Consider the following 15061-nt stretch of genomic DNA (forward strand, 5'->3'; position numbering starts at 1 on the left):
TTTTTTTTTTTTTTTGCTATAATTAGCCCACAGGATGACTCTACATAGCTCGTCGCGTTTATCAAATATTAAGCATACACGGTCGGTTATCTGTTTTATATGGTGACGGTAAAAGCGCCTTTGGTGCACATGAAGCGCATAAATCACCACCTCATTTTACTGGGAGGGTCCCAATAAATGACGTTACTGCTGGCGTACGACTGCAGCGTAAATGGGCTAAATGAATGCACATCCAATGGGCAACCAGTCAAACGCATATTATCAGCAGCCAGGGAGATATCGAACCCACACAATCACTCTTATTTAAGTTGACGTTGAGTTTTTGTCTTTGCTTACCTTTTTAATAACACTTTGGATTTACGATCCAAAAGTTGTGCTTGACAAACGCTTCACTTCAGAAGACTCTTCTCATCCAAACAGTGCAGGTAAGTAATTTAGTCCTGTGTGAGATTTAAAAGGGATATATTCTTCCATTATTTACCCAAAGGTTGTTCCAAACCTGTATGACTTTCTGGATCACAAATTATTAAAAAGTGACAGCTTCAGTCTTCAGTGCATCTTTTTATTCATTGAAATGGTGGTGACGAGCTGTCATTCAGTCCAGCGATAGCTTTTGCTCCACAGAAGAACGAAGTTTATACCGGTTTGGAACATGAGGGTGAGTAAATAATGACAGTTTTGTTTTAGTTGAACCGTTATTCCTTTACATAGGCGCAATGCCATATGACACTTTTATGCAAAGTTTCTTTTTGGAAGTTTTAAATAATCAGTACGGAAGAAATGTGAATCCAAATGCAATCTGATAGTGCCTCATATTCTCACGCACCTCCTTTCAACAGGGCAAAACGATGTGGTTTGCGCGGACCCTCCTCGCTCTAGCACTTCTTTGCGCACCGGTCTCCAGCCTGTGCTTACCAACGTACAACCCAGAGTTCAACTTTCTTTGCAACAACGAGATGTTCTCCGAGGCGAATGATAATGGGAAACCGTCGAATTCCCTGCTCGACAGAGTAAACCTCCTATACAAATCAGCGCACGCGCTTTCCTCTGAGGACCCGCGCGAGAGGAGGACTGTACCCGCGTCTAAATACAGGTACTTGAGCCAGACACAGCTCAGGAGTAAACTGTACCGCAACAGTGCGAAGAGCGATCGACGCAACCAGGTCACTCTTTCCCTCGACGTGCCCACCAACATTATGAACATCCTCTTCAACATTGCCAAAGCCAAGAACCTGCGCGCAAAGGCGGATGACAACGCGCGCCTGCTGGCGCAGATTGGAAAGAGGAAATGAACTCTTATTCCTGACTTTAGCATTGGTTTTTGTAACCAACTGAGGCATGTTATATATCTAATTTAATATTGTAATAAAGGGTTTTTTTTCAGTTGCATAAAAAATAGCAATACTGAAAATTAATGGAATTTATTAGCAGGTGAAATAATTGTCTTTAAAGGGTTTTGAATTATTAGCCTACCCACTAACTCTTGTTAGACTCTTAGAAACAGTAAGTGTTTAAAATTGGCTTACTATATAGCAGCGAGACTCGTTTGACATTTGTAATCAAAACAACTGTTTAGTAGGTCAAATTGTATGCTCAAGCTTAAAAGAGATGTTTGGAGTATAATATTGCGTCTCAGAGGGAAGTATACGACATATTTTGCCAATCCTCTTTCACACAATTTATCTGTACAAAGCAATGAAAGGTGAACTGATTATTTTAAAAAGAAAATAACGCTCTGATATGCTACTTATAAAGTGGGTTGATAAAACCGACAGTGGAATATTTTTGTACTGAAAATAATTATTATTTTTTCGTTAAATAAATAAATGCAAATGAAAACAAAAGCGTCCACTGGAAGCATATTATTTCGATGGGGATTTTTTTCTGTTACGCATCTTTCAATATTTCACAGGTTTAATTCAGGCAAAGTTGTTGATCCAGGGACACGCAGAAAAAAAGAAGATAATCAATAAAGTCAGTTTATGATAAGCTAATATTTTAATAGACCTATTACACTATCGAACTACAGATGGCCAGGTCATTTGTTGTTTTTACGAAAAAAAAAAACATAAAGCAAAGTCATTGTAGATGTTTTTAAGTCAAGGTCAAGGATATGAAAATAAAATGATAATAGCAACTTGATACACTTAGCTACTGTAGCACGTTTATTTTTAAATCATCGCACCACATTCTACAATTTTTTTTGTAAACATCATCCAACTAGTCAACACAAAGCTGTTACAGGCCAGGTTTTGAATAAAAAAATAGAAAAATATCCAGTTGATCACTTTTGTAAGATTTAATTTTGGTCAAGACAAAGTGATTAATTGAGATTAATTTTCTTTAAGTCTGTTCTCAGAACAAATGATAAAGGTTAGGCTAATATTATATAAAAAAATATATATACATACTTAAAATATGACAATATGTTACAAATACATAATTCACAAACACAGTCTTTTAATGGTGTGTAAAGTACATATAAATATATAAATGATGTGTGTGTGTGTGTGTGTGTGTGTGTGTGTGTGTGTGTGTGTTCCACATATATATATATATATATATATATAATTTGTATTTGTAAAACATTGTCATATTTTAAATGTATGTATGTATGTATGTATATATATATATATATATATATATATATATATATATATATATATATATATATATATATATGGAACGCAAGAAGAAAACAAACCTCTTCATCCTCATCTCGACTTTTAAGCATAGACCTTTATTTTGAAGTGTGAACTCAGTGGACTCCACCTCCGCCAGCTCACAGTACACGTCACTCTGGTTGACGTGGAGGAAGAGAGCGTGAATGACTGTCTGATCATCTCGTTTACTGCTATTAAACATTCAGCAAAATGATCAAGAAATTCGACAAGAAGGACGAGGAGTCTGGTAAGATCATTATTAAATTAAAGCTGACACATGATAAGATTTGTATCATATGATAAACAGCTTATTTCAGTGTCCGAAATGATGTTGGTTGTTTTGCTAAGGAAGAGCGTCTCTGCAGGCCACAGTTAGTACATCTGCAACTGAAAATTACACTTGTTTAACACTAAGTTAACGATTTATGTACGTTTCATTTGTATATTTAATTTGAGTTGTCGATTAACTAGCAGTAGCAGCAAAGTTATTTTTTCTCTATCCTGTATGAGTTTAATTAATCTTTATTGAGGAAGCTAATGTGCTAGCAGTAGCCTTTATATATATATATTCATTTAGCAAGCTCGTAAACGAAAAATTTTAACATTTCCTTCGTAGTTTTTCTCCATAAGCTTTGCATTCCGTATATTAAAAGGGAATGTCTGATTGAAGTTGATTTAAATGGCTGCAAAGGGGCTACATATAGATACTATTCTTTCTTGTCGTGACAACTTTTATTTATAAGGCACTATATTCTTTTGACAGTTCAAATTCAGAAGATCCAAATCTTTGGTTTTGGTGTACAAAATGGATAATAAATGTTTCTTTAAATAAATTTAACCAATATTGCTGTATTGCAGTGGCAAAGAGCCACATAATAAGACGCTATTCGTTCTCTCATCACTTACTCTAAGAGTAGGCTACTTTTCTTCAAGAAATGGCATTATATGATTTATAACTAAGGATTATTGCCCTAACTAAACTATAGTCTATATTTTATCTGAATGAAGCCACAAACCTTTAATTTATTGACGGATATCGTCTTATGCATTTAGGAAGTGGTTCAAACCCCTTTCAGCATCTGGAGAAAAGTGCTGTACTACAGGAGGTGAGTTTGATGCATTTTGAATCTTAAAATTTTCTGAACTTCTCTTTAGTACTGTGCATTAAATTACATTGCATGTTTGTTTCAAAGGCTCGGATATTCAACGAGACACCCATCAACCCGAGAAGATGTCTGCACATCTTGACGAAGATCATTTACCTGCTCAACCAGGTATGTGATTATATCTTACTTTTTTTTAGCAGTTTTATCACTACTGCAACTCTTTCTCTATGGACTGATTCATCTCTACTCTACTCATTTTTCAGGGTGAGCACTTTGGAACCACAGAAGCCACTGAAGCTTTCTTTGCCATGACTAGGCTGTTCCAGTCTAATGATGTAAGACACTTTATTTACTGGTTATAACTAGTGTGTTATTAGACAGCCATTTTTTTGGCATCACTACCAATGTTATTGTCAAATAAAACATATAGAAAAAAATTGTGAATTGAAATAATGTAATAAAACAAAATTAAATATTAGATGAAAAGTTAAACAAAATGTCAATTAGAATTAGCCTTTTCAACTAATTGAAATAACTTTGTTGAACCTAATGAAACTAAAACCTTCAATAAAAGATTAACCCTAAATAGGAATGGTAAAGAAAAATTATAAAAACAAAGAACAAAGTTACTAAAATCTAAAGTTAAAATCAAACCTGGAAAAATAACACAAAATAAATAAATTAAAAACTATAGTAGGTTATTATAGGTATACATTTACACGGATAAATACTTATTTTATTTATTGAGTTGGAGCAATTAATAATTTATTGCAGATAATGTGCTGTGAAAATGTATTTTGCTTTTGCCTCATGTTTTAGCAAACCCTGAGAAGAATGTGTTACCTGACCATTAAGGAGATGGCCAACATCTCAGAGGATGTGATCATAGTTACAAGCAGGTGAGCAGTTCATTTTGCAGTTCATTTTACAGACTTTTCCTCAACTTGCGGGTTATAAAGTTTTGAATAGTGTTTCTTGACAAAAAAAAACTCTGTACCTATTTAAAGAAAACTATATACATTTATAACATTTGTAGTAGTGTGTAAACATTTGTTATTTAATGAGAAATGGAAATCTTTGCACATGCCACCAATATTACCTGAAAAACGCTGAATAATGTTTTGTGTGTGTCTCAGCTTGACAAAGGACATGACTGGAAAAGAGGATGTGTACAGAGGCCCGGCAATCAGAGCTCTCTGCAGGATCACTGATGTGAGTCTCAACTGTTTGAAATCTCATTTGCCTCTGTGTAACAGACTTTGTTTTCTATCAGTGAGAAATAAACTACAATGGAACTGATGTAAATGATCCTTTCAATTGTGCTTGTTCCATCTTGTCCACTAGACCACCATGCTGCAGGCTATTGAACGATACATGAAACAGGCCATCGTGGACAAAGTGCCCAGCGTGTCCAGCTCTGCTCTCGTCTCCTCGCTGGTAAGATCACAACCTGCTGGCGCCCAGTCTTATTTTAGTATTATTTAAGCACAATTATAGGATTTGTTAATCTTTTAAAATGACGCTAAACTGAATAGTAGTCTGTTTTCACTTAACTATTTATTACACTTAGTCCTATAATGTAGCTATACTGTTTGTTTCTGTATTTGTTTCACAGCACATGGTGAAGATGAGTTTTGATGTGGTAAAACGCTGGGTCAATGAAGCTCAGGAGGCGGCTTCAAGTGATAACATCATGGTGCAGGTTAGTATAATGTTTGCATCCATTGTCTTATGAGTTGAGGGCCTTTCTGTGTTTAATTAATTGGGATCTCTCTGCACAGTACCATGCTTTGGGTCTTCTGTACCACTTGAGGAAGAATGACCGTCTGGCTGTGACCAAGATGCTCAACAAATTCACCAAATCTGGCCTCAAGTCTCCATTTGCTTACTGCATGATGATTCGCATTGCCAGTAAGCTGCTGGAGGAGACGGATGGAGGGTATGTGTGTTGGACATCAGGCCCTTTTAGGCGTTATCAACATCATGCAGTTGCTAATAATGTACATGTGACCTTATTTGTGCTCAGATTTACTAGCAGCTTGCAACAGAGCAAACCCTCTTTTGGTATAATAAAATTAGTCGGCTATTCTCACGCTAATTTGCTTTTCCTTGTTTAGTAAATTTGGCCCTTAGTCTGTCTACGTTGTTTTAACAGGCACGATAGCCCTCTGTTTGACTTCATTGAGAGCTGCTTGAGGAATAAACATGAGATGGTGGTTTATGAAGCGGCCTCCGCCATCGTCCACATGCCCAACTGTACCGCTCGTGAGCTGGCTCCTGCTGTGTCCGGTTAGTCTTGTGTATTTTTCTTCTTGCTGCTACCTTCTTTTTGATTTCTAACCAGCGCACAAGACAGATGACACTAGATCTTTAAATCATTTTTGTTTCTCTCTCTTTCTTTCCATAGTTCTCCAGCTGTTTTGCAGCTCTCCCAAAGCAGCACTGCGATATGCAGCTGTACGGACCCTTAATAAGGTTAGTTTTTCCTTTTTTTTTTTTGAATAGGATCTCATATGTAAACCATTGCATTATCAACAACTACCACTTGGAGACAACAAATAACACATTTTAATGTTCAAAGACAGTTTGATATCACAGAAATTGTGCTATAGTGCTATTTTATGTCTTTTATTTTAGTTTGTTAAACTAACTTAAAATTAGGACATGTAGCCTTGCTAAGCTTTTTTCTATCTTATTTTATTTCAAATAACAGGTGGCAATGAAGCATCCATCAGCAGTGACCGCATGCAATCTGGACCTGGAGAACCTGATCACTGACTCCAACCGCAGCATCGCCACCCTGGCCATCACCACCCTGCTGAAGACTGGCAGCGAGAGCAGCGTGGACCGTCTAATGAAACAGATCTCCTCCTTCGTCTCTGAGATCTCGGATGAGTTCAAGGTGACTTCATCATCGAGGCAGCGAATTAGAGTGCAAACATCTGTTTTAGATGCATATTCTGGAGTTTAATATTTTAATAATTTGCACATATTGTACCTTTTAAATAATTGGTCTATGTAATAATGTTCCAGTAAACAATGTGTTCTCATAATTAAATGGTGTGTTTGTTTTCCAGGTGGTTGTGGTCCAGGCCATCAGTGCTCTGTGCCAGAAGTATCCCAGAAAACACAGCGTGATGATGAACTTCCTTTCAAACATGCTTAGAGATGATGTAAGTTAATTCAAGTATATTAGTCTTGTAGTCTTATGCTTTTCTTGTGCCAAACCACACGACCAGATTTATACTGATGTTCTTAATATCTGTTTTACTTTGGATCTGTAATTTATTTAATCAGCACCCACAGTTTTGAACATGGATCTTGCTGTGAAAAAATATTTTTATTTTAGAAGCTTCATATTGAATTTTTCTTTTCTTTTGCAGGGTGGCTTTGATTACAAGAGAGCCATCGTGGACTGTATCATCAGCATCATAGAGGAAAACCCAGAGAGTAAGGAGACAGGTCTGGCTCACCTGTGTGAGTTTATCGAGGACTGTGAGCACACCGTCCTGGCCACTAAGATCCTCCACCTGCTGGGGAAAGAGGGGCCACGTACCCCCACCCCCTCCAAATACATCCGTTTCATCTTCAACCGTGTGGTGCTAGAAAGTGAGGCGGTACGGGCAGGTGAGGAATCTTGTATGACCTTTGACCTGTGCGTTAACCTCTATTCAATCAGCTTATAAAACCTGCTCATGCCACCTTAAGATCTCAAGATTTTTTTTTTTTTTTTTGGAACGACACGTGTCCAAATAATTAACTGCTGTCTGACTGCAAGTTTAAGCATGCTGGATAATCTGTAATTAATCAGCTTTAGGACATTTACGCATTCTTCAGCTCTGACTCTCCTCTCACGTTTTTCTTCAAAGCTGCGGTCAGTGCGCTGGCCAAGTTTGGGGCTCAAAATGATGACCTGCTGCCAAGCGTCTTGGTCCTGATGCAGAGGTAGGCCTTCACTTGCAGAAAGTGTATGTGGGGGGAGTGGGTGGTTTATTGGTAATTTGAGTATTAGAGTTAGGAAATGACCAAATAAATGTGTTGAATCAGTGCTAATGTTTGTTAAAGTAAAAAGAGAACATCCTCATTTGATTGGATTAAAAAGAAGCGATGCCAAACAGAAAATAAAACAATATTTTACCTAATTTTACCCATTTATTTTTGCTCATTAAAGGGTTACTTACCCAAAATTGAATTTATTAATCACCCACCCTCATGTCGTTGCAAAACCGCAAGACTTTCATTCACATTCGGAACACAGATTAAGATCTTTTTGATGAAATCCGAGCGCTTTCTGTCACTCCGTTGACAGCTACCCAACTGAAAAGTTCATAAAGAGATCATATAAACGAAGCTCAACCGAACCTGCTTGACTCGCGAGAACAAACCTCTTGCTGCGTAACACACGAGAATGAACCTCATTGGTTCTTGCACATCAGGCGAACACGCTTGAGCTTCCTTTAACCAAAACTGATGTGCAAATTTATGAAGGTTTAAATGTGAATAAAAGCCTAAATTAAATCTGTTCATCATATAAAGTGATTGTGACTCTTCAGAAAAAAATTGGACTAAACCACTCAATTCATAAGGATTAGTTTTGCAATCTTTTTGAAGCGTCAAAGTGTCAGTTGTGAAGCTGGTTTGGAATGACATGAGGGTGAGTAATTAATGACAGAATTAAACATTTTGGGTAACCTATTCATTTCAGGTATACTGACATTTTCATTACTTTTGCATTATTTTTAATCACTTTTCTATATGTTTGTCTACTAGAGTATTTTTATCATAATGTTGCTTATCCATCCATAACGAAATGCGTGTGTGTGTCTGATAGGTGTATGATGGACAGTGATGATGAGGTGAGAGACAGAGCCACATTCTACATGAATGTCCTTCAGCAGAAGCAGAAGGCCTTGAATGCCGCATACATCTTCAATGGTGAGGGTTTGTGTTGCAGTGGTCGTTTTGTGTGGGTTTCCATTGTTCTTCATAGTTAAGATTCTTATTGTGTATCTGATATAAGTGATAAACCCTTTGTGGTTGTGGTGTGATTTTTTTATTTTATTTTATTTTTTTAATATTTATTCTGCATTAAAGTTGTGTCATGGTTGTTGAACCGTTTGTTCGACAGGTCTGTCCGTATCTGTTCCTGGACTGGAGAAATCCCTCCACCAGTACACACTAGAGCCCTCTGAGAAACCATTTGACATGAAGACCGTTCCCTTGGCTACCGCACCCATCACCGAACAGAAAACAGGTGAATAGATTTTCACACTACTTATGAACCAGAGTCCAATAACTAGACTATTACGCAATATAATCCATAATTATGTATGCTTTGAAAAAATTGTTTACTGTATACCACTGTTTGGCATCTGATTTGGATGCTAATCTTCCTATGTCTTTAACCTTTTTTCAGCTAAATTGCAAAGCTTTCTCAATTTGCACAAGTTCACTTTATTTTTCTCCTTCATTCCAGAAATCGCACCCGTTGCAACAAGCAAACTACCTGAAAAGCTTGCACCTTCACGCCAAGACATTTACCAAGGTAAGACGATTAGCTAATCGGCAAAGCAATGGCACCGTTAAACTAGAGTTTGAAGCAAACTGCCGCATTTACCTCCCTTATTTTTTTTTCTCTCAGATCAACTTGCAGCCATCCCAGAATTCAAGGGCCTGGGTCCCCTGTTCAAGTCATCAGAGCCGGTTCAGTTAACAGAAGCAGAGACGGAATATGTAGTGCGCTGCATCAAACACACTTTTGCAAATCACATGATATTCCAGTTCGACTGCACCAACACGCTGAACGACCAGCTGCTGCAGCGGGTTATGGTCCAGATGGAGCCGTCAGAGGCTTACGAGGTACTACATTACGTACCTGCACCTAACCTCCCCTACAGCCAGCCTGGCTCCTGCTACAGTCTGGTCCGGTTACCGGAGGATGACCCCACAGCAGGTATGTCGCACAGATTTCCATGTAAATCACATCTTTTTCAGCGGCTTGCACAGCTGAATAGTGCTCAAGTTGAAAGTAGTTCAACCTCTCTACACATAGCTCTTTTTTTCATTTTGCTACCTCGCGTCTCATATTTTTAAACGCATTCTGTGTGAATGGTACATTACAGACTAAACTGCTTGCTTAGATGACAAGTTTTTAATTGTTTGCATTTGTCTTAGTCTCCTGCACGTTCAGCTGTACGATGAAATATCTAGTCCGGGATTGTGATCCCAACACGGGAGAGCCTGATGATGACGGTTATGATGATGAATATGTGGTATGGGAATTTTTAAAATCCATTCAAAACCAGGACGATTATCGGTGGCCATTCCTCAATCAATCTCGCATTTTCATCCTAGCTGGAAGATTTAGAGGTAACAGTCGCTGACCACATACAGAAGGTGTTAAAGCCGAACTTCGGCGCAGCGTGGGAGGAGATCGGAGACGAGTTTGAGAAGGAAGAGACGTTTGCTTTGGCCACAGTCAGAACTCTAGATGGTCAGTTTGATTAAAATCATCTATAAGAATGTCAAATAAATGTATGTATATAATCCTCTCTTGATTGTATTTATCTTCACAGAGGCGGTAAATAACATCATCAGCTTCTTGGGCATGCAGCCTTGTGAACGCTCAGACAAAGTTCCTGAAAACAAGAACTCGCATGTTCTGGTCTTAGCAGGTTTGTACTGATTTCATCAATCCAGTTTTTCAGTTCTGTGAGTTGTGTATAAGATATTCATTTTTTCTATTTCTAACCTGACTGATGATTAATGATGGTGTTTCTGAAGGTGTGTTTAGGGGAGGTCATGACGTGTTGGTGAGGGCACGTCTGGCGCTGGCTGATGGGGTCACTATGCAGGTGACCGTAAGGAGCACAGACGAGAATGTGGTCGATGTCATCCTGGCGTCTGTTGGATAAATGCGTGATGTGAGTGACCTGGTCACATGCCAATCAATCTGGGTTATTGTCCTTTTATATGCATCTATATAGTAGCTCTATAATGTTTCACACAACCATCTTTGTGGCTTAACAGTAATCCTCTATGACATCCAAATATTGTGCCACTTAGAGATCTAATCATTGTTGTTTTTCTGGTATTTGAGCTGTTTTGACCTTCTGTCATGGCACAGGGGAAATAGTCCTTTAAAACAAACCTATCATTTATCAACAATAAAAACTCTGAAAGAGTACAAGACTTGTTTTTTTTTCCTACACAAAACATGACAATTGATACAAAGACTTTTTTATTTGAATAAAATCATTCATGCTTTGAACACAAATGTATTTACAAGTAATTGCATATAGTATTTTAGCAAACTCTTATTGACAATTGTAAAGATTATTTGGTGCAATACATTTTCATGCATTTAGAAACGTGACTGGCATACCTTACGGTTTGTTAATAAATGTATTGAAATTTTCTAACAACATCTTTACAGGAGCAATATTCCACTCATTTCCGAATGATCACATCACTCTCTTGCTCAGAATGAGTTGATAAAGCTAAGGTAGGCATTAATGAAGCCTGTGGGATCCTCCAGCTGTGGATAATGACTCACATGCTCATCTAGAACCGATACTGTGGATCTTTGAACTAGTTTCCTGTAAATGAGGAATAGGGTCGGTAAAAGTGATTATAAAACATTTCTATGTTATAGTGCCCATTTTCCTAAAGAGACAGCTTGATCTGTCTTTTCTGTTTGTCACAGCATAGCAGTTTCATCTTGGCTTATATGCTAAGTTCCCATAAAGAACTAACCCTCTTACCCCAGGACCATCACCATCTCCATTATATAATTGATTTTCACAAAAGTTAAGGGAGAAAAAATTTAGTTAGCTTAAATAGAGACATTAAATATAAACTGACATATATATACTCACTGGTAGAGCAGGATAAAATGTGGATGTGGATTAACTGGATCTAGGGGTCCATAAATCATGTGCACTAGAAAGTAAAATATTTTTTATAAATATGCGATATAGCAAACAGCCTGAAGAAGTGATTTATCAACTAATCTTCTGAAGCACAAAACTCTTTCTAACTCTTAATTGAATTAAGAACCAAGCTCTCCCATCCAATAGTATGAGTGTTAAAATGCTTATCCTTCTACATTGCATGTATAATATATTGTAATATTACATGAATGTTTACTTAATATATGCTGTCACCTCACCTCAAACGTACATTGCCTAGGGTGCAGACGGGCTAAGCAGCTTCTGCGGTGCTTTTCAATGGATTAAACTACTTAGCCTCAAGTCTTATGCTACATTCAGTCTGGTAGCATAACGGCTACTCCAGCACTTTATACCACTGAATGAATGGCATGTGTACTCACATGGTGTTGAAGATGAGGTTAGGGCCCCCACCCATCTCTCTCTGTGTTTCATCCTCTGGTTAATGTACTGCAGGACACTGGGCGAGACACAACAAAATGATTGTTTGCGACGGTTGTCATTACAATCAAAGCAGTGCAGATGCAACACATGGAAAATCTTGGACACCTGTCCATGACTAGATTTCCATCGTTAAAGCGAATGCCTGTCCACATGTCCCAGAACTCTGCTTCTGTTGGCTGGGTGTACGGTCCAAACACATCCCTTATTCTGTAGGGTGAATACATATAATATTAGCAGTTGAAGGTGTAAGGCCACAACCTATAAACATTGATTTATGACTGTGTAAGGTTAGGTACAACAAATAGTTTGAACTGTGTACTAGAAAGCATAAAGCTATACACCACTCCCTTTCTAGACGCTCCACTCACCCTCTAGAGAAAAGCTGGTAGTTAACTATGCGAGTAAGTAAAGGTGAAATGAAGCCGGAGTCCTTCAGCACCTGTAGATGACAAAAAATTTGAAATATTCACTTCTTTCAGTTCACAAATGAAAACAAATGTGTATTTTAAAGCGTCACACTCACTTTCTGAAGGAATCTTGGATAATGAGTCTCAGGGAATATACCTTTAAAGATTGAAAAAAATAAAATATATTCATTTTTTTCATAATGTTAAGGATCTCTAATCAGACTTGTTATCTGAATATATATATATATATATATATATATATATATATATATATATATATATTCATGAAGAATGAATACAAACTTAATGTACCTCCATTTGAGAGGCAGAGGCTGTTTATGGTAATGTGTCCACTCCTGTTATGGTCATTCCTGTGTGTTTAACTGCTCATGAGAACCAGCCAGATCATATTGACAGGAACATTAAGCTGAACTATGACAAGAGAGCTTGAAGGATCCTTACAGCTCACCTGTACAGTAACTCGAGAGCTACAGTGTCTCCATAGTCATGTGACAGGAGGTTAATCCTCTGCTCTGAAAGACCCAAATGAGCGATCAGGGCCTCCACCACACTGGCCTGCTCGAAGATGGAGTAACGGTGTGGTCGCTGGAGTATCATCATGAGGTGGGACGTTTGCGTGATAGAAATAATGATTCAAATTATGAATAATAAAAGAGCGTAATTGTAGTGACTGCATGTCTTTCATCTCACCGGTTTGTCCGAAAAACCAAAGCCCAGGAAGTCGAGGGCGACGACTCTATTAAAGCGTTGAGTGAGAGAATCCCAGATCTACAAAATGACAACAAAAAAAAAACATCAAGAGCAAATGCTGCACAATTAACACCAAGTGCAAAGCAGAAGCGAAGCATCAAGTTGTATTAAATTGAGTTTAGAACTCTTTTTTTTAGAGTTTAGAGTAGCTTTTCTGAAACGTTGATGCAGTTTTACACTGGCTCTGTGCTTGTACCTTATACCAGTCATAGCTAGAAGTAGGAAAACCATGAAGCAGCAGGAGGACATCAGAGGTTCCCACAACACCAACCGACTCTATTGACGAACAGAATACAATTTCAATAAGACTACAACATCAACAGAGTATATACCGTGTATGAATAGCGTGTAAACGAATCTTGTGATATACCTTTGTAAAATATGTTATTTCCTCTGAATGTGAAGAAGTGTCCGGAAGCTCGCCAGGTGTTGAGAGCAGGTGAGAGCTGTGGAGGAGGGATGTGCAGATACACCGCGAGCAGAGGAATGCACAACAGACTCACATGAAGCCACCACTCCCTGCTCACGCGACGGCCCGGCCCGCACTCACTTTCGTTCTGCTGCAGAGAGACGGGGTAACGTTACGTTTTTATTTTACTGTACTTTATCTTATGATGTATATTGCAGTTGTTTGTGTAAGATTCCTTGGACCTTGTATTAGAAGTATTGGCAGATAGACAGGCATAGAGGGCGTCGAAGCAGCGTCACAATACGGATTTAAATGAACTGACAATGCAGGCTTTATATGACGATTGAATTCAAACTTTAAGCTAAATAAGAACTGCCAAATAATTCGTGCTAGTTACTTACAGTCGACTCTTGTGACATTCTCGATTCCGGTACTTTATCGCAGTGTGTGTCGGCTGTTTTTGCTGGTGGGCTGAAATATGTGCTGTTGAGTGACATTAAGTTAAGTCTGTCACTGAGCTGTCATCTGCGGAATCCGTACTTGCATGGCCTTAAAACGGTCTGTCGCGACTGTCATCAGGCGTCATGTTGCCAAGGATCCAAAGGTCTCAGGCTGAAAATAGAGCTCGCTTCCGCCCCTCGTGGAGCGGATGGCAAACGGCAGTTGAGGATCTACCGAGCGAAACTGAAACCGTTGACATTTCTGTAAAGTTACTCAAACGAAAATTCCTTTTGAAATTAAATGTTGGACAAAAACAAGTGATTGCTAGCTCCCTCCTTTGGTCCATAAGTGTATCACAGTAATAATAATAATACTATGATATTAATACTATGATAGCCTATTTGTCGGTTCTTGACCAAGAGATCAACATTGAATCTAGCAGGTAATTGTCTCTCTCCCAGATCAGTTCTTAACTGATGGGGTAAGACAGATATGATCAGTGCCGCTGCTAGCCATTTTGGTGCCCTAAGCATAATTCCTTTATGATGCTATCATACATAATTAAACAATATATTTTGTATATCTTCTTCATGGACAAGCAAACTAATTTATTATCTTCTCTAGCCCCAATTGTTTCCGTCTCCCATGCTTTTCAGTATATAAACTGGTTTAGTGCATTTTGACACAGCATTCCAGCTGTCCAACATTATGTCTTAAAAAGTTCAACTACTAAATGTAACTTGATTATCAGATTTCCTAATTAGATTTCTCTAATAAAACAACATGGGGTGATTTAAAAAAAAAAAATGTGGCCACTGTTTTGTTTGTTCTAGCGTCTCAAATTGTTTAATGAGTATATAAGATCTCATTC

General features: G+C 38.0%; 3 protein-coding genes across 4 annotated transcripts; 2 read left to right on the forward strand and 1 right to left on the reverse strand.

The window, feature by feature from the left end:
• Window positions 1–568: 568 nt before the first annotated feature.
• Window positions 569–1849, forward strand: ucn3l (urocortin 3, like). The gene is made up of 2 exons (XM_089126593.1): window positions 569–658; window positions 840–1849. The coding sequence occupies exons 1-2, from the start codon at window positions 653–655 to the stop codon at window positions 1290–1292; spliced, it is 459 nt and encodes a 152-aa protein (XP_088982719.1). The 5' UTR covers window positions 569–652; the 3' UTR covers window positions 1293–1849.
• A 901-nt stretch (window positions 1850–2750) lies between these two features.
• Window positions 2751–10958, forward strand: copg2 (coat protein complex I subunit gamma 2). The gene is made up of 23 exons (XM_039668057.2): window positions 2751–2910; window positions 3717–3769; window positions 3857–3937; window positions 4033–4104; window positions 4589–4668; window positions 4906–4981; window positions 5114–5206; window positions 5385–5471; window positions 5551–5708; window positions 5925–6058; window positions 6177–6244; window positions 6483–6671; window positions 6847–6942; window positions 7153–7396; window positions 7639–7714; window positions 8601–8704; window positions 8898–9023; window positions 9246–9314; window positions 9411–9722; window positions 9944–10041; window positions 10124–10262; window positions 10345–10443; window positions 10553–10958. Exons 1-23 carry the CDS (start codon window positions 2874–2876, stop codon window positions 10681–10683), a joined length of 2622 nt encoding a protein of 873 aa, XP_039523991.2. The 5' UTR covers window positions 2751–2873; the 3' UTR covers window positions 10684–10958.
• A 34-nt stretch (window positions 10959–10992) lies between these two features.
• On the reverse strand, window positions 10993–14370 carry mest (mesoderm specific transcript). Of its 2 annotated transcripts, none has more exons than XM_039668074.2 (12): window positions 14151–14370; window positions 13711–13897; window positions 13537–13616; window positions 13281–13358; window positions 13039–13175; window positions 12882–12940; window positions 12686–12726; window positions 12531–12601; window positions 12268–12369; window positions 12102–12178; window positions 11647–11710; window positions 10993–11367 (listed from the first exon to the last, which is right to left on the reverse strand). In XM_039668074.2, exons 1-12 carry the CDS (start codon window positions 14244–14246, stop codon window positions 11250–11252), a joined length of 1110 nt encoding a protein of 369 aa, XP_039524008.2. In that variant the 5' UTR covers window positions 14247–14370; the 3' UTR covers window positions 10993–11249. The 2 variants fall into 2 exon arrangements, with proteins under 2 accessions (XP_039524008.2, XP_039524007.2); XM_039668073.2 differs by having other exon boundaries at window positions 13711–13900; window positions 14151–14369.
• Between the last annotated feature and the right edge of the window lie 691 nt (window positions 14371–15061).

This window comes from Pimephales promelas, chromosome 24, assembly GCF_988280905.1.
Source record: "Pimephales promelas chromosome 24, fPimPro1.hap1.1, whole genome shotgun sequence".
NCBI classification, from domain to species: domain Eukaryota; kingdom Metazoa; phylum Chordata; class Actinopteri; order Cypriniformes; family Leuciscidae; genus Pimephales; species Pimephales promelas.

Coding starts and splice junctions, on each gene's coding strand:
- copg2 (XM_039668057.2), top strand. CDS start 2,874: ATGATCAAGAAATTCGACAAGAAGGACGAGGAGTCTG. Junction 3,770..3,856: donor AAAGTGCTGTACTACAGGAG/GTGAGTTTGATG, acceptor TTTGTTTCAAAG/GCTCGGATATTCAACGAGAC. Junction 8,705..8,897: donor TGCCGCATACATCTTCAATG/GTGAGGGTTTGT, acceptor TTTGTTCGACAG/GTCTGTCCGTATCTGTTCCT.
- mest (XM_039668073.2), bottom strand. CDS start 14,246: ATGTCACTCAACAGCACATATTTCAGCCCACCAGCAAAAACAGCCGAC. Junction 12,602..12,685: donor ATCCAAGATTCCTTCAGAAA/GTGAGTGTGACG, acceptor TGTCATCTACAG/GTGCTGAAGGACTCCGGCTT. Junction 12,179..12,267: donor GGAAATCTAGTCATGGACAG/GTGTCCAAGATT, acceptor TGTCTCGCCCAG/TGTCCTGCAGTACATTAACC.